The sequence below is a fragment of the Dryobates pubescens genome, chromosome 29 (genome assembly GCF_014839835.1).
Source record: "Dryobates pubescens isolate bDryPub1 chromosome 29, bDryPub1.pri, whole genome shotgun sequence".
In the NCBI taxonomy this organism is placed as follows: Eukaryota; Metazoa; Chordata; class Aves; order Piciformes; family Picidae; genus Dryobates; species Dryobates pubescens.
Window position 1 is genome coordinate 2,104,723 of NC_071640.1, and position 18,387 is coordinate 2,123,109.

General features: G+C 49.9%; 1 protein-coding gene across 1 annotated transcript in view; it reads right to left on the minus strand.

Moving 5' to 3' along the window:
- Positions 1 to 1,295: 1,295 nt before the first annotated feature.
- Positions 1,296 to 18,387, minus strand: part of CCDC180 (coiled-coil domain containing 180) — a 31,860-nt gene continuing 14,768 nt past the window's right edge. The window contains exons 20-36 of the mRNA XM_054174173.1: positions 17,682 to 17,828; positions 17,005 to 17,149; positions 16,452 to 16,568; positions 14,727 to 14,825; positions 13,688 to 13,801; positions 12,273 to 12,460; positions 11,074 to 11,135; positions 9,936 to 9,981; positions 8,811 to 8,885; positions 8,612 to 8,678; positions 7,729 to 7,870; positions 7,133 to 7,293; positions 6,367 to 6,504; positions 4,106 to 4,217; positions 3,756 to 3,861; positions 2,770 to 2,908; positions 1,296 to 1,427 (exon numbers count right to left, since the gene is read on the minus strand). Coding sequence (XP_054030148.1) covers positions 1,296 to 1,427; positions 2,770 to 2,908; positions 3,756 to 3,861; positions 4,106 to 4,217; positions 6,367 to 6,504; positions 7,133 to 7,293; positions 7,729 to 7,870; positions 8,612 to 8,678; positions 8,811 to 8,885; positions 9,936 to 9,981; positions 11,074 to 11,135; positions 12,273 to 12,460; positions 13,688 to 13,801; positions 14,727 to 14,825; positions 16,452 to 16,568; positions 17,005 to 17,149; positions 17,682 to 17,828 — 1,990 coding nt within the window. The remainder of the gene's footprint in view (positions 1,428 to 2,769; positions 2,909 to 3,755; positions 3,862 to 4,105; positions 4,218 to 6,366; positions 6,505 to 7,132; positions 7,294 to 7,728; positions 7,871 to 8,611; positions 8,679 to 8,810; positions 8,886 to 9,935; positions 9,982 to 11,073; positions 11,136 to 12,272; positions 12,461 to 13,687; positions 13,802 to 14,726; positions 14,826 to 16,451; positions 16,569 to 17,004; positions 17,150 to 17,681; positions 17,829 to 18,387) is intronic.

The following is an 18,387-nucleotide window of genomic DNA, read 5'->3' on the forward strand; positions in this document are numbered from 1 at the left end:
TCCACACAGTTTGAACTGTTGCCTCCTTAGGCAGCTGATGCTTCCCCCCCCTCTGCTTCACTTTCTGGTTTCCACATCTGCAAGAGCAGTGGAGCCAGAGGAGTTCAGGTCCTTGCAGCTCAAACCTTCTCTTTGCCATTCACCATATCTGAACTCAAAGGAGTGAACAGCTCTGGGGTGGGGGGTGGGGGGGGTCACAAGGATTGCAACCAACCAACCAAACCCCAACTGTGTAGATGTGGTTGCAGTTAATGCCAGAATGCCCTGAGAAGCACAAAGAGCAGCTGAAGCATTTGTGACAGTCACTCCAGTTCCCCAGATGTGTCCAGAGAGTTATTTCAAAGCAATGTGGTTGGAAGCAGCAAGGAACTGGCTTGACCTCCCAGAACAAAGAGGACTTTCTCTTCCAGCCCAGCCTTGGAAAGCATTCCAAATGGCAGAGAAAACCCTCACTTGTAGACCACTCTGTGGGAAACAGTCAGTGCAGGTCAACTGTTTCTGATTTCTAAACCTGTCCTGCAGATTTCTAAGCCTGAAGGAAGGAGCTGTGAGTACAGAGTCATCCAGAGGGTGAAGGAAGAGAGGATGTCCATGGGAAGAGCTTCATCTGTGCCTTGCTGGACTCCATCAGGAAGCAGGCTGCATTTGACTGTTACTGCTCTGTGACACAGACTTGCTTCAGCCTTGCCTGAGGCTTGGACATGAACTTCAGCACAAATGGCCTTGGGGCTTCCAGATCCTCCTCTTGCAGCTGGCACCACCATGAGTTAACTGCACTCTGGCCAGGATCCAGTGAGGAAGCACTGCACAGAGTCTCCATTTCACTCACAGCACCATCCAGTGAGGCAGCACTGCACACAGTCTCCATTTCACTCACAGCACCATCCAGTGAGGCAGCACTGCACACAGTCTCCATTTCACTCACAGCACCATCCAGTGAGGCAGCACTGCACACAGTCTCCATTTCACTCACAGCACCATCCAGTGAGGCAGCACTGCACACAGTCTCCATTTCACTCACACCACCATCCAGTGAGGAAGCACTGCACACAGTCTCCCTTTCACTCACACCACATCAGTCAGATTTTGGTACTTATTATTTATTTCAAGAGGCAGAAAGGAGTTCCTGGCCCCACTGCAGTTCCTGGCCCCACTGCATCTGTTCAGGGCAAGAGGAATGAGCAACAGAAGGGGAGATTCTGTTGGGCTGAGTGGGGAACACCACTGACACAGGCTCAGACTCGTCAGTTTGCACCAGCAAGGGGCAGGAGGACGTCAGCAGGATTTGCCTGGTCTCATGCATAGAGCTGCTTGATCTTCTGGATGGACCTTGCCCACCAGCCCTCCCAGCGCTGAGCCATCAGCAGCTGAGCTCTGCTCTCCGCCTTGATCCGGGCAAGCTGCTGCTCCACTTCTCCCTTGTATTGCTGTAGAAGCAACAACAGCAGCAAAGGGCAAGGCTGTAGTGCTGAAAGGTCATCTTGCTTGGCCTAAACCAGGCTTCTGATCCACTTGGGCAGAAGACTGCACACAGGACCCACTTATTTTCTGCCTTTGACTAGAGAATCAGAGAATGGGCTGGGTTGGAAGGGACCTTAAAGATGATCCAGTTCCAAGCCCCCACCAGGGGCAGGGACACCTCCCACCAGCCCAGGTTGCTCATCCTGCCTGGCTTTGTACACCTCCAGGGAGGTGGCCATCCACAACCTCCCTGGGCACCCTGTGGCAGTGTCTCCCCACCCTCACTCCCAAGAATTCCTTCCTCATCTCCAGTCTCAATCTCCCCTCTTCCATCTTAAATCCATTCCCTATGTGAGCAATGAAGCATCCACTGCCCTCCTCCTGTGTTCCTTCTAAAGGCTTCTGAAGCTGAATTGTCAGCAGTGGTTAAGCTTTGCTGCAACCACAAGCTCTTCCTCTGGCTTCCTTTAACTTGTAAGATTAAAGATCTGCCTGCTGTAGAGCAGAGGGAGGAAAGCTCACATCTCAGCCACAGAAGGGACTCTTGCTGGAGCTCCCTGGGTGATGAGTGTGAACTGAAAGCTGCTACAAAGCTACTTCACCCAAACAGAAACTTGCAGACCTTGTTGGGAGTGTATTTTACATTTCCCTCTCAAAAATAGATAGATTTAATAATCAGTTCAGCTCACCAGGAGGACAACAGCTCCCAGGACAGGTGCTTAAACCCTGACCTTTTATTTCCCAATGGCTGAACATAAGAATATTCTCCTAACTGCTCCACACTGCTCCTGGGTGCAACTCAGGAGTCTCAGAGTTGTCTGCAATGTGCTCCTTCTTCTAGGAGGAAGGAAGGGAATAAGGAGTGATGACTTCTGTGGGGGAAACAATGATCTGTGATGGTTCAGGATGCAAGATAGGATCTAAATGTCCCACAGACCTTCACCTCTTATGGAAAAATCAGCCTTTGTGATCTAAGGTTGGAGCTGGAGGCTTTGGAAAGGTGAGCAAAGGCAAGCTGCACTGCACTGCCTTGCAGCAGCAATGAAGTTTGCTTTGTGATGTTCCTGAGAGGCCTGAAGTGTCCTGTTCCTGAACCAGTTCCCTGGTGTGATGCAGCTGAATGAGAGCTCTCCCAGGGAAGCCACCTCTGGCTGCTTCTGATAACATCACCAAGAAACAGACAGGAGGGAGGATTTCTACCCTCTGTGTATTAACAACTCACACATGGCTGGCATTTTCCTCCCCCCAAAAAACCCCAAACCCACAACAGCAGCAGCCCCACTCCCAGCCCTTGGCCCACAAACCAACCTCATAGGCAGCATCTCTGGCTGCTACTGCTGCTGCATGGCCCAGTGTAGTCTTAGCTGTGGTAACTGGTGGAGTTTCTCTGCAGAGAATGTGGGCTGGATTGTCTGTAAGAGCAGTCATGGGGATTCCTGGCCAAGCCCTTTAGAAAGCCAAAGCAAACAAGCCACATGAGGGAGAACAGGGCAGATGATGCTAATCCATGTTGCTTGTACTTAACATGCAAAAGATTAAAGGGATTTTCTTTTCTTGATCTCCTCAAAGCTGACCTTGTTCAGCACTGCCACCTTGCCTTCTCAAAACTCAGCCCTCTGCATGGTAGGCAGAAATCACAGACTGCACACAACACACTGGCTTGGAAGGCACCTCTCACAGTATGGCTGGGAGGGGACCTTAAAGATCATCTAGTCCCAACCCCTCTGCCATGGGCTGGGACACCTCCCACTAGAGCAGGTTGCTCCATTCCCATCTTCTGAGTGAGAATACAGAGTGTATGCCTAGATCTGAAAGGGCTGAACTGACAGCTGGTGGCTGGCAAAGTGGCACAGCAAGAGTATTGGCACTGGGTGGCTTTGCAGGGCAATATTTAGTTCACCTTTATTTATTTGGATACATTTGGGTTCCATACTGGACCAGGTTAGCCAAGGAGGTTGTGGATGCTCCCTCCCTGGGGTGTTCAAGGCCAGGCTGGATGAGGCTTTGAGCAGCCTGGACTGATGGGAGGCATCCCCTCCCCGTGGTGGGGGGGTTGGAACTGGCTGGTCTTTAAGTCTCCCTTCCAACCCAACCCATTCCATGATTCCATGGTTGCTGTTCTCTGTTTAAGAGCATAACCCACACAAACTTCCCCATAGCTGAAGGACATCACCAGGGAAGAGCAGAGCACTCAGCAGTTTGCTGGAGGCAGAAATCATCAGAGGGGCAGAGCCTGCTAGCAGTTCAGAGAAGGGAAATGGCACAGGGCAGCGTTCAGTGCCTCCAAAGCCTACCTACTCCCACGTTCAATGAACTGTTTCACTTCACAGAGCTCCAGGGGCAGCCCAGCCAGCTTCCTGCGCAGCAGAGTGGATGTCTTCTCTCTTGGCACTTCCCCCTCTGGGAGGCAACAGAAGACAGAGGCAGCAGTCCCAAACCAGCAGCAGTAATTAACCCACAGCAGCAATGTTTTGAAGCAGCTAAATGCTCTTCGCTTTCAGCTAACAGCTCGGCACCCTCCCTCCTGCAAACCTTTCCCTTTCAAGCACTGCAGCATGCAAACCTCTCCCCCTGCTAGGGGAAGCCTGCTGCAGGCTTTGAGGAGGAAGCAGAAGCCTGAAGAAGGAATCTCTTCTTTCCTTACTTGCTGTTTGTACATCATCACTGGTGACAGTTGCATCCAATTCCAGCAGCAGCTTTTCAGTGAAGGCAGCCAGTGAAGCAAAAAACTCCTGTGCACACTCAGCAGCAGAGGCCTGTTGGGACATTGGAGACAAGGGAGAGGAATCCCTGTGATCATTTGATCTCCTCTCCTGAAGAATCCAACCCTGACATCCTGCCACAGCTGCAAACAACAGGCACAGGGCTCTGAGCTGCACAGGAAGGGGTTCAAAGTGCCTCTCTGCAGCACTCTCAACACCACCTGATTGCCTGCACTCACAGAACCAGCAAGGTTGGAAAAGACCTCAGAGATCATCAAGCCCAAGCTGTCACCCAAGACCTCCTGACTACTAGATCATGGCTCCAAGTGCCACATCCAATCCCCTCTTGAACACCTAACTCCAACAAGCCAGAGGGTTCTGTGGCTTGAGTTGCCCAGCAGTTACTTGCTTTAAACATCTCAGCCTGGTACAAGCTGGAAGTGCATCCTCCTGCCCGAAGGAGGGGCCTCAAGTTGCTCCAGGGAAGGTTTAGATTGGGCATTAGGAAAAAAACCCCAAAAGTTCTTTCTCAAAGGGATTGTGAAGCCCTGGCCCAGGCTGCTCAGGGCAGTGGTGGAGTCCCCATCCCTGGAGGAGCTTCAAAGCCATTCAGATGTGGTGCTGAGGGATGTGCTGAGTTAATAGTGGGAGCTGATGGTCTTAAAGGTGTTTTCCAGGCTAAATGATTCTGTCCTTCTGTGACTGTAAAGAAAAAGCCATTTGGGACGACAGGGACTTGGGCTGAGTGTTTTACTGCCCCAGGCTGTGCTTCTCTCCGTGTGAGCAGAGCTGAGAGAGGAGGAGATACTGCTTCAGAATCAAACATCAGAGTTTTGAGTAAGTGGTCTGAGAGAAGTAAACACAGAGCTTTAATTCTGGGGAGCTGACCCTTGGAAACCTTAAAGGATGGAGCAGGAAAAGCATTTTGCTTCCTGAATCCCTCCCATCAAATGCTGCTGCTTCCAGTCCTTAACCTTAAGTAGAACCATGTCAATTATGTGCACTGTTGAGAGGCACAGAGAAGAAACCCTTCTAGGCTATCTGCAAGTAAAACAACTAACCAGAGGATGTCACTGTTCCTCCAAATGTAGAGTGACATCCACTGATTCTACCACCTGCATCCTCTGTGTGCTCTGTGAATGACACAGAACATCACTACCCAGAAGGGTCTTGACAGGCAGAGAAGTCAGCCAGAGCCAACTGCAGGAGGCTCAACAAGTCAAAGTGCAAGGTTCTGTGCCAGTCCCAGGCACAAATCCAGGCTGGGTGCAAAGTGGGTAGAGAGAAGCCCTGAAGAAAGAGACTTGGGGGTGCTGGATGCTGAGCAGCTCCCCAGGAGCCAGCAGTGCCCTCATGCAGCCCAGCAGGCAGCTGTGTGCTGGGCTGCAGCCAGAGGAGTGTGGGCAGCAGGGCAAGAGAGGAGATGCTGCCCCTTGGCTCTGCTCAGCTGAGACCTCACCTCCAATCCTGCCTCCAGTCCTGGTGTCCCCAGCAGAAGGACACAGAGCTGCTGGAGAGAGGCCAGAGGAGGCCACAAAGATGATCCAAGGGGTGGAGCAGCTCCTCTATGAGCACAGGCTGAGGGGGCTGGGGGTGTTCAGCCTGGAGATGAGAAGGCTCTGGGGGGACCTCAGAACTGCCTTCCAATAGCTGAAGGGATCCTGCAGGAAGGCTGCAGAGAGACTTTTCCTGAGGGTGTCTAGAGCCAGGCCAAGGGGGAATGGTTTGAAGCTGAGGCACAGCAGGGTTAGAGTGGAGCTGAGGAAGAAGTTCTTCAGCAGGAGGATGACTCTGGAACAGCTTGCCCAGGGAGGTCATGGATGCATCTTCCCTGGGGGTGTTCAAGGCCAGGGTGGCTGAGGCCCTGAGCAGCTGAGTCTGATTGAGAGGTGTCCCTGCCCATGGCAAGGAGGTTGGAGGAGATGCTCTCTGAGGTCCCTTCCAACCTTGAGCCATTCTATGGCTACGATGATCACTTGGTGCCACAATTAACCTCTGCAGGTGCAGATGAGCATTTATTGGTATGTTGACCTAATGCTGATGACAATTAGCTTCAAAGTTCAAGGATGCATGAACAGGACTGCCTGAAACTGAAAACATTGCCCAGATGACTTTTAATGGGGAAGGAAAACTGTATGCAGCATGCACTGGCCGTTACAAACGCAACACCTAACTTCACACCAAACAATGGCTCTCAAATCACCTGCAGCTTCTGTGTGTGGAGACAAATCCCATCAGCTTGGGCCTTCTGCCTCCTCATTTCCTCTTGGCACAAAGCATCCAGCTGCAGTGAGTTGTCTGAGTGTCCCAAAGAGGGATGCAACTGATTCTTGTGCACAGCCTGGAAGGAAACACATGAGGAATGCCTTCAGTGATGAATGTGCAACTGAGACAGAGTAAGGAAGAGAAAAGCTCCCTCCTTTTGTACTATTCAGAAAGGTAAAGGCAATTCAGTGTTTTCCTTGGCTGCCTAGGGGTTCATAGAATGGTTTGGGCTGGTAAGAGACCTTCAAGGTCATCCAGTTCCAACTCCCTGCCAAGGGCAGGGACACCTCCCCCTGGAATAGGTTGCTCAAAGCCTCATCCAGCCTAGCCTTGAACACCTCCAGGGAGGGAGCATCCACAACCTCCCTGGCCAAGCTGTTCCAGTGTCTCCCCAGCCTCACTCTAAGGAATTTCTTCCTCATCTCCAGCCTAAACCTCCCTTCCTCAAGCTTCAGTCCATTGTCCCTCATTCTGTCACTACACTCCCTTGTAAAAAGTCCCTTCCCAGCTTTCTTGCAGACTCCCTGCAGGTACTTCAGGGATCTTAGAGGTTTGGGGCTTTTTTTTCCCAGCCTAAAATGCAGAAACTAAATTGTGGCTGGCTCAGCAGAGAGTTAATTAAACCAACAGTGAGATGAATGAAATTCTGCAGTTCAGATGCATTCAGCACTGCTTACACTGGAAGGATTCCAGCATCTCCATACCTTTGCATTCTCCCACTCTTCCAGCTGCTTGCTGAAGAGCTGCTGGATCTGAGCAGTGGAAGAGCTGAGCTTCTGCTGATGTTCTTTGAGAAGACTCTCAACTGCCAGCTTGGAGACATGAGAGAGCTCCTGCTCAAACAGCTTCAGCTGATCCTGGAATTCTTTGGGGAACAGACAGGGTGCTGATGTGGCACAAATGCTCATTGCCAGGGGAAAAAAACCCCAACCCACTCAGCTGGATGTGCACTGCAAGGGGCAACCAAGCTGGGGCTGTCTTTTGCAGGGGGTCTGTCCCTGCCATCCCTTTTTCCAGGTCCAGTGCTTTGAGAAACACACACTTGCTGAAGGATGTGACCTTGCAGAGGACTTTGAAGCTTACTTAAGTGCCCTTCTCCCACTATTTTGGTAGCTCATCATATAAAGAAGGAGAATATTTGCCCTGTTCCCAGTGAAAACTCCAACCAGTGAGGTTTTGACCCTGCTTGTGAAGGGTTCAGAGGGCCACAGAAGTCTTGGGCACTGCAATCACCACTTCACAGCACTGCAAAAAAAATGCCACCCACAGGAACTCAAAAGCCTGAACTGAGTGACTTTACCTCTCAGGCAGGACCTGTGGTACTCCTCTGTCTGACTTTGGTACGACAGCAGGTTCTGTTCCAGCACTTCTGCACAGTCTTCAAATGTCTCTGGCAGATCTTCCAGCATTGAGATTTGAGGCTTGTGCTCCTGGTAGAACTCCTTCAGGAGGTTTAAAACAAACAGTTCAGACAGCAAAGTTGCTGGTAACACATTCAGACAACTCCCACCCAGGCAGAGAGCAGCAGCAGCAGGGCTGCAGAAAGGTTATCCACCACCCTCTTCTTTGAGCCCACTTTTCTTCCTCTGAAGTGAAGGTTTGTAAAGAAGCCTGGTGTTAAAAAATGCAGTGTCCAATGCTAGTTACAAACTGGATGCACTGCTGAAGAAAGGAAACATGCTGGGTGCCCATCCAAACATTGTAAAGAACCAAATCCACCTGACAGGAGCAGACCTGTGAGAAGAAAAATGACTGAAGAACACTGAGGCTGTTGGGGCTGTCCAGCCTGGAGACAAGAAGGCTCTGGGGAGAACTCAGAGCAGCCTTCCAGTACCTGAAGAGGCCTAAAGTACCTGAAGGAAGCTGGGAAGGGACTTTTTACAAGGACATGTAGTGATAGGATGAGAGTGGATGCATTGAAGCTTAAGGAGGGGAGATTTAGACTGGAGATGAGGAAGAAATTCTTTCCAGTGAGGGTGCTGAGACACTGGAACAGGCTGCCCAGGGAGGCTGTGGATACTTCCTCTCTGGAGATGTTCAAGGCTAGGTTGGATGAGATCTTGAGCACCCTGGGCTGGTGGGAGGTGTCCCTGCCCATGGCAGGGGCTTGGATCTGGCTGATCTTTAAGGTCCCTTCCAACCCAAGCCCTTCTATGGATTTAGGCATCTTTGGCTCTTCTTACCTCAGCCAGGCAGAACAGGCTCTTATTACCCTTCCAGAGAATATTCTTAATAATCCCCTTGAAAGTACTGAAAGCAAACAAGACACACACACACACACACACAAAATCAGCAGCAGCACAGACTCTGAGCTGCTGCAAAGTCTGCCTGGAGAGCACCTTCACAGCACTCCAATTATTTCTGCACAGGTAGTTGACTTACTCAGATTCTGGAGGCTTCTCTCCAAACAGCTGCAATCTGCTCTCACTGACAACTGCTTTGGAGTGTTTCTTTTTCCTGGAGAGGCAAAATGTGACTTGGAAACTATCCACCAGCATTTTCCTTCTCTGGCTGATTACTTGAGCTGAAACTAAATGGTGCATCACATTCTAACCTCTCTTCTGTTATAACTCTGTACTATGAAAATGCTTCTGTGAGGGAAACAAACTTCTCTGGATCATTTCCTTAATGGCTCTTCAAAACTCTTCTGTTGTTTCCACTGTTTTCAGTGATTCATTTCATCCATGGACTAAGCTGAAGACATGCTAATTATAGCCCAGACCTGAAAATTAAGCCATCATCGATTTATAGAGTCCTAGAATGGCTCAGGTTGGAAGGGACCTCAGAGAGCATCTCCTCCAACCTCCTTGCCATGAGCAGGGACACCTCTCAGCTAGACTCAGCTGCTCAAGGCTTCATCCAACCTGGTCTTGAACACCCCCAGGGAGGAAGCAGCCACAACCAGAGTCTCACCACCCTGATACTGAAGAACCTCTTCCTCAGCTCCACTCTAACCCTGCTCTGCCTCAGCTTCAAACCATTCCTTGTCCAGTCTCAAGACACCCTCAGGAACAGTCCCTCTGCAGCCATCCTGTAGGATTCCTTCAGGTATTGTCCCTTCAGCCACAGCGATTTAAGGGTCTTTAAACACCTCACCACCCCTGGAGTTGTTTAAATGAGGCAGAGAGGTGGTGCTGAGTGCCATGCTTTAGCACCAGCCTTGGTAGAGTTAGAGAAGGGTTGGACTCCTTGACCTTAAAGGTCTTTACCAGCTGAAGTGATTCTATGATTCTAAGAGTGGGGCTGCTCTATATTTCAAACCACAAAACAACAGGAGATGAAGGATGCAAAGAATGTTTTCCCAGCCCAGATCTGCAGAGGTTTAAAGCAGAGGGGAGCATGAGGACAGAAACAGGGAGAAGATCCCAAAGGATCAGCAGAGCTGGGAGGAAAACTCATACAAATAGCATGAAGAATTTGGCAGAGGAGAGGCAGTGGCCAAAGTTCAGCTAAATTTCTGCACAGGAATATTTTAAGTGGAATTCCTCCTTCCAGGGGGGGCCTTACCTTCCTTTTGACACCAGCATCTTAGATGGCTTCCTGCTGCTTGGGGCTGCACAGACAGAAGTGGCAGAGCTCTGAGGATCTTCATGCACACGTGGGGGAAACTGCTTCCTTGAGGGGAGAACTGCTTCATGGGCAGCAAGGAAAGATGCAGAGCATTGGAGAAATGCCACCTGAAGTCCTTTTTTTTATGTGCTTACATAGTTTGTGTTCTCATTCCCATCCTGTTTCCTTCCAACACTGAGGGCACAACTGCAGGAGCAACCATTTCTGGCAGGGAGAAGTAACCCAGCAGCGGCAACAGCAATAAAGTGTGCCTGGGAACGTCATAGGAGACATGTGGGAGATGGGAGGAGACTGAAACCAGCATGAAGGCAGGGAATAAGGAGAATGAATGGGCTACAGTCATAGTCTTGGCTGTGATGAGGACTCAGGAATGTGGAAAGAAAGAGAGAGGATAGCTTTGGAAGAGGGTGAAGGAAGCAGGCTCTGGAGCAGAGAGATGAGGAAATGGGAGCAGTAGGTTTGGAGCAGCTGGGATTACTTCTACACTCACCCCTGGGTGAAGGGCAACTCACTCTGATCCCCTGCATATTTGCCTGGCTTCTAATTCATCCCTTTAGCCCTTTTCCCATCCCAGATGTAGGTACTTCTCACAGAATGATTATCTCCTTCAATCATCTTACAATTGCAAACTAAAGCTATCCAGGGAAAAATAAACTTGGGAGTATGACTCAGAGCAAGAAAGCCTCTGGGCTGGAGCATGCTAGAGCTCCTCAGGGGTGTGCTTGGAACCACAGGCTAAGTGATGTAGATCACTGAATGGCTCAGGTTGGAAGGGACCTCAGAGAGCATCCACTCCAACCTCCCCACCATGGGACACCTCTCAGCTAGCTTCAGCTGCTTGAGGCTTCAACCAACCTGGCCTTGAACACCCCCAGGCAGGAGGCAGCCACAACCTCCCTGGGCAGCCTGTGCCAGAGTCTCACCACCCAGCTACTGAAGAACTTCTTCCTCTTTTCCAGTCTAACCCTGCTCTCCCTCAGCCTCAAACCATTCCTTGGCCTGTCTCTAGACACCCTCAGGAAAAGTCTCTCTGCAGCCTTCCTGCAGGATCCCTTCAGCCATGGGAGGAACTCACCTGAACGTGAACGAAGCTTTCTCACCTGACTCAGGCCTGAGTGCTTTTTGGATAGCTGAATTCTGGAACAGAACAAACCAGAACAGAGCTAAGCAGCTAGTGAATACCCTTTCACTTGACATTGTGTACCTGGAGAATGATCTCTGCCCCTACCAGGTGCTAAGTGCAGTTAAACTTCTGAGGCCATGGTTAAGAGCCAGGATAACTTTTCCAGCTGGCAGTGTAAATAGAAAGGATTTGCCTGGAAGTGCCTAATTGTTTGGCTGCAATGCAGGATTTCTACCATCAAAACTGCAGTGAAATATTCATTTGGGAATCAGACACTTCACATTCTGGGTGTTCATTTGAATGGGGAGCAGGAAATCACCTTTTAACTAGAAGAACACTGGAGAAGATAAAGAATTAAGACCTGGAATTTAACATAAGGCTCTCCACTAGATGTTATATTCATAGAATGGGTTGGCTTGGAAGGGACCTTAAAGATCAGCCAGTTCCAACCCCCCCTGCCATAGGCAGGAACACCTCCCACAGCCCAGGCTGCTCAAAGCCTCCTCCAGCCTGGCCCTGAACACCTCCAGGGAGGAAGCATCCACAGCCTCCTTGGGCAACCTGTCCTAGTGTCTCCCCACCCTCACTGGAAAGAATTTGTTCCTCATCTCCAGCCTAAATCTCCCTTCTTCCAGCTTCAGTCCAATCCCCCTCATGCTATCCGAACAAGACCTTGTAGGAAGAATTTCTTCCTAACATTGCTCCCAGTCTGGTGGTTTGGGGCCAGAGGTTGTGGGTTTAAAAAGAAAGTCTCAATAAAACTGGTTTTTAAACCAAGGCTGACTCTCAAGCCTAGGCTGACTCTCAAGCCAAGGCTGACTCTCAAGCCAAGGCTGACTCTCAAGCCAAGGCTGACTCTCAAGCCAAGGCTGACTCTCAAGCCTAGGCTGACTCTCAAGCCTAGGCTGACTCTCAAGCCTAGGCTGACAGACAGCAGCATTACCTCTCAACAATGCATGCAGTGGTTGCCTATACACAAAGCTAAGCTACAAAGCATGATATCAACACAACGTTGCTCTGCTTCTGGAACACAAAAGCAACAACTACTCGAGGGAAGCCCCCTGCCGTGTTCTCAAGAGCCTCACGGTGAGTTCTGTGTATCAAAGACAAGGCAAGGACAGGGAAATCCCTTCAGGCCAACAAGTACTTACTGCAGTAAATTCTGGATGACACCTATTGCTAAATCATCAAGGGCAGACTTGCCCATCCTGCTTGGGATCAACACAGGGTATTTGTCGGGATCCAGCCCCATCAGCATCATTTTGTTCTCCTCCCCGAAGTGCTCTGCAGGAGCAATTGAGCCTTTTCTAGCGTCTGTCGTAGGAAGGGCAAAGTCTTCCTGAAATAGGAAGGGAAATGAAACCCTGTTGGCTGTAGCAGGCAGTTAGCGACAGCACTGCAGGTAGCTGCTGATCACCGAAACTGATCCTCCAAACTCTCTGTGGCTTCAGAGGCTGCAAGGAAGTCGTCTGTAATTCTAACAGCGATGTTGTCACAGCTGCACAACTCTGAGGCACCTGAGAGTAGCTTCTCATCTGCTGTAATCAGCAGGATTTAAGCATGAAGCCTTAAGCCAATGACCCACTGTAGGTGGAGGCAATGACCCATTGTAGATCATAAAGAACCAAGAACCCATTTCAATCAATAAATAACCCCCAGGCTTTCCAGACAAGGGAAGAGAAAGAAACCAAACCTTGGTGAAGGAACTCTCTTCAGAGCACATTTGATTTGTGTGTGTATACATATATACAACATTTCAAGAGACTCATGAGGTATCACCAAATCCCAGGCTGGCAGGCATTGGAAGGGACCTTTGGGCATCAGCCAGCCCAGCCCCCCCTGCTAAAGCAGGGCACCCACAGCAGCTTGCCCAGGAGCACAGGCTTGGGGTGCAGTGCTGGCAGGTGCCAGCCTGTGTGGAAGCTCAGCCTTGACTCCTCATTTTGGTGTCACACAGTCCCACCGTGGGGAGGGTTGGAAGGCACCTCTGAAGGTCATCCTCTCCAACACCCTTCCTCAAGCAGGGGCACCCACAGCAGTTTGCCTGCAATCACAATGGCCAGGGGGGGTTTGGAAGCTCTCCAGACAAGGAGACTCCACAACCTCTCTGGGCAGCCTGCTCCAGGCCTCCAGCAGCCTCACACCAAAGCAGTTTCAGATGGAACCTCCTGGGTTCCAGTGTGTGCCCATTCCCCTTGTCCTGTCACTGGGCACCACTGAGCAGAGTCTGGCCCCAGCCTCTTGCCCACCACCCTTTAGCCCTTGCTGAGCATTGAGCAGATCCCCTCTCAGCCTTCTCCAGTCTAAGAGACAGCTCTGAACAGTGCTACACCCTGAAAACAAAACTCTTGCAAAGAGCTGAGCAGCCTCTTGTGATGCTGCACATCTCAACATGCAGTCAACTCAGTGGTGATTTGCTCAGCCTCCTAATTAAGCTGCTACAATGGCTTGAGCAGTTTGGCACAATGCAGCACCTGCTTTCATTTGAAACACACCTTTAAAGCATACAGACATCAACGTGCACTCAAAATTAGATGGAATGAGAGAGCTCTGAGAGCTTTCTTACACTAATATGCAGGGTTGGGGCTTTTCCTAGCAAGCAGTCAAGGTACTGGCTCCTCTTTTGCAGTTCCTTCAACACTTCTTTGATGAATTCATACCACTCTTCAGAGGTCAAAGCCTGGAAGATAAAGCAGTTGGTATTCCCTTTATTTGCTAACCCAGAATCAAAGAATGGGAGGGGTTGGAAGGGACCTCCAACCCCCCCTTGCCAGAGCAGGGTCATCCAAGGTGGGTCACACAGGAACACATCCAGGTGGGTTTGGAATGTCTCCAGAAAAGGACTCCACAACCTCTCTGGGCAGCCTGCCCCAGGGCTCTGCCATCCTCACAGTGAAAAGGTTTCTCTTTCTGTTCCCATGGCACCTCCTCTGCTCCAGCTTGCAGCCATTGCCTCTTGTGCTGCCCTTGGACATCCCTGAGCAGAGCCTGGCTCCATCCTCCCCACACTGCTTTATCACCAGCAATGAGGGCAGCCCTCAGGCTCCTCTGCTCCCAACTCCCTCAGCCTGTCCTCACAGGGAGATGTTCCACTGCCTGCAACAGCTTTGTGCCTCTGTGCTGAACTATCTCAAGCACTTCCCTGAGGTCCTTCTTGAACTGAGGGCCCAGAGCTGGACACAATATTCCACCTGTGACCTCACCAGGGCAGAGAGAAGGAGCAGGAGAACCTCTCTGGACCTGCTCAGCACACTCCTTTGATCTAGCCCAGGATGCCATTGGCCTTCCTGGCCACAAGGACACATTGCTGGCTCCTTTCACAGCTTTCAAGCACACTGGCTGTTGGCTACAACATCATTTGACCCTGTCCTGTCACCATTTTATTTACACATCCATGGCATCAGTCTTATTGTAGAGAGGCTGAGGGCTCTGTCTGGCAAAGAGCAGAAAGTTCTGTAGCAGAATCCTCTTTCCTTCCACCCCCTGAGGTGTACAAACATGAGTCTGCCTCAAAGGGATTCCTTTGTACATCACACAAAGGTGCACAGCAGGTCAAATGGATGCCAAGTGGCATGAAGCAGTGGTTGGTGCTGATGAGAGCTCACTTCTTTATCTGCAGCAGGATGAGCACAAGCATCTGCCTTCTGGTGGAGCTTCTCCAGGTAAGAGTTCAATGCCAGTGCCTGCCGGTTGGAATTTGCCACCTGATGAAGCAGATATGGGGAAATGAATCAAGTGAGTCAAAAGTGAGTCAAGAGAATCAAAAGTGAGTCAAGAGAATCAAAAGTGAGTCAAGAGAATCAAAAGTGAGTCAAGAGAGAATCAAAAGCGAGTCAAGTGAGAATCAAAAGTGAGTCAAGTGAGAATCAAGTGAGAATCAAATGAATCAAAAGTAAGTCAAGTGTGAATCAAGTGAATCAAGTGTGAACCAAGTGTGAATCAAAAATGAGTCAAGATAATCAGAAGTGAACCAAGTGTCAATCAAATGAGTCAAGTGTGAGTCAAGTGTGAGTCAAGTGTGAGTCAAGTGTGAGTCAAGTGTGAGTCAAGTGTGAGTCAAGTGTGAGTCAAGTGTGAGTCAAGTGTGAGTCAAGTGTGAGTCAAGTGTGAGTCAAGTGATTTTGAGAGGCTCTACTTTGAAACCACTAAACTCACTGGTTAAAAACCCTCAGTGGCTGCTTCTCAGAGCAGAAGCTGAGAACAGTGATTCACAAAAGCAACCCCTTGTGTGCTTTACTGCACCACACAGCCACACTGGTTGGCCTCTTCAGAGATACATACTCAGCATGCTGCGAGGCCATGGGGATCCAGCCCAGCTGCAGCAGGGCTTGAAACATAGATGTAGGTTGACAATGGAACCATAGAAGTGTTGAGGTTGGAAGAGACCTTTGGAGATCATCAAGTCCAACCCCTCACCCAGAGCTCACAACCCCACTGCTGCTGCTAAGCCACTGCCACTAAACCACATCCCTCAGCACCACAGCCACGGGATCACAGAACCACCAAGGCTGGAAGAGACCTCCAAGATCATCAGGTCCAACCTCTCACCACAGACCTCATGGCACCAAGTGCCACACCTCTTTAAAACACCTCCAGGGCTGGTGACTCCACCACCTCCCCGGGCAGCCTGCTCCAGTGCCTGAGAATGACAAAAGAAGAGGTTTTGCTTCAGTAGAATGAGTCACTTTGTGGCTGTCCACTCCGAACTCAGCCCAAACCTCCTCAAATGGTGAGGCATAAAAGAGAGCTATTCAAATATTACAGAAGGAGGGAGAAAAGAGAACTGTTCAGATACGAAAGAAATAAAGGGGAAATATTGACCTATTAATGAATAAGGAACAAGAGAGAGCTGTTCAAATAATAAAGGAGAGGGACTAAAAGAGAAATGCCTACATAATGAGGATTAAGGAACAAAAGGCAACTATTTAAATCATGAAGAATGAGGACTGCAAGAGAGAGATTTAAATGATAAAGAATAAGGAATAAAAGGGAAATGTTTAACTAATGAAGAATAAGGACTACAAGAAGAGAGGTTTAAACGATGAAGATTAAGGCATAAAAGAGAACTATTTTAAATAACAAAGACCAAGGAATAAAAGAGAAAATGAGGCTCTGGCACAGGCTGCCCAGGGAGGTTGTGGATGCTCCCTCCTCGGGGGTGTTGAAGGCCAGGTTGGAGGAGGCCTTGAGCAGTGGAGTCTAGCTGAGAGGTGTCCCTGCCCGTGGCAGGAAGGTTGGAGCAGAGGAGCTCTGAGGTCCCTTCCAACCCAAACCACTCTGTGATTCTGTCTGAATTCACTTCAGCCAAGTTCTGCTGGCTCTCTTTGTACCTCTGACCGGATTTGCAGCTGCAGGTTCCCCAGGCACCGCTGGATCTTCTCCATGAACTCTCGGTGCATGAAGATGTAATGGAACTTCTGGTCACACTGGTTGATCATTTCAGTAGCCTTCAGGAATGCCAGAAACAAGAGACAGAAGCCATTCATTTTCACTCTTCAAGAAAACTTAAATAATAGAACTCACCCTTTCTGTTTATCCTTTTCGACCCCCCCACCCCCCCATGTCACATAGAACAGTCCCAAGTCTGGAAGCAGCTTTATAAATCACATCAAATGTTAGCCTCAATGAAGCTAACCTGATCTAGTGGAGGATGTCCCTGCTCAAGTGGAGGATGTCCCTGCTCACTGCAGGGGGGTTGGACTAGATGGCCTTTGGAGGTCCCTCCTGAGCCAGATGGCCTTTGGAGGTCCCTTTTGAGCCAGATGGCCTTTGGAGGTCCCTTTTGAGCCAGATGGCCTTTGGAGGTCACTTCCAACCTAACCCAACCCAACCCATTGTGTGAGTCTATAACTATGACAGCAGAAAGAATGCAACTCTGCACACCTCCTCCAAGCATCTTGACTCCGTTTGCTCCATTTGTGCCTTGGTGAAGCTTTCAAAAGTGTCAATGTGCTTACTTTGGTCCTGAAGACACTTGCTGAAATGCTCTACCTCCTCAGGAGAAAAGGTGCCTCCCTCTGAAAACAGCCTGCAAGCAACCAGCCAGGGAAAAGCAATTGGCTGCGAGTCTTCTTCTCAAAGAGTGGTTTAGCTAAGCAGCCCTAAACTTCCCCCACTGAAACAGAAGCTGTGGAGGCTCCAAGCCTGGAAGTGTGCAAAGCCAGGGCAGATTTAGACTGGAGATTAGGAATGACATCTTTACAGTGAGAGTGGGGAGACACTTGGAGGCAGCTGTGGATGTCCCCTCCTTGGAGGTGCTCAGGGCCAGGTTTAATGGGGCCTTGAGCAACCTGGGCTAGCAGGAGGTGTCCTATGGTAGGGGCTTAGACCTAGCTGATCTTCAGGCTCTCTTCCAACCCCAGACATTTTCATTGTGTGGTGAACCACAGACATCAACACAGATGTGATGCAAACACTGCAGCAGCTGTGGCCGGTTTGTAAACAGCAAACTCCACGAACACCCAAACAAACTTAAATGTTACTCTTCTGCCTATACAACAAATGCTGATGGCCCAGGAAGAGGTAAACCGTGGGAGAACACTCCAGGGACATCTCTCTACCTGCAGGATCTGAGAAACTCCACATTTGAATCCCTTATGTTGCCTAAAGCTTCCTCCAGGTAGCTGCGGTAGCTCCTGATGGAGACGTTGATGACCTTCAGGTGAATCTGCAGCTCGGAGTGCACGCTGGCTCTGAAGGAAACCAACCTGCAGGCAAGCAGCACAAGACAGGGGAAACACAGGGCAAGGTGAGCCCAGAGTCAGAGCCTGCTGGCTGCAAACACCTGCACAAAGTCTGAGAACTCCAGAGTGGTTTGGTATGCTAAAAGTATCCTCAAAGTAACTCACCAGAACAAGAGGACACAGCCTCAAGCTGCACCAGGGGAGGTTTAGGCTGGGTGTGAGGAAGAAGTTCATCACAGAAAGAGTTATTGGCCATTGGAATGTGCTGCCCAGGGAGGTGGTGGAGTCACCATCACTGGAGGTGTTTAAGAGCCTGGATAGGGTGCTTGTTGCCATGGGTTAGTTGATCAGATGGTGTTGGGTGATAGGTTGGACTTAATGATCTCAAAGGTCTGTTCCAACCTGGTTAACTATTCTATTCTATTCTATTCTATTCTATTCTATTCTATTCTATTCTATTCTATTCTATTCTATTCTATTCACTGAGCTGTGATTGTCCTGTTGGTCACTGGGAAGGTATTATTCAGGGATTCATAGAGTGGTTTGGCTTGGAAGGGAGCTCAAGGCTCAGCCAGTTCCAACC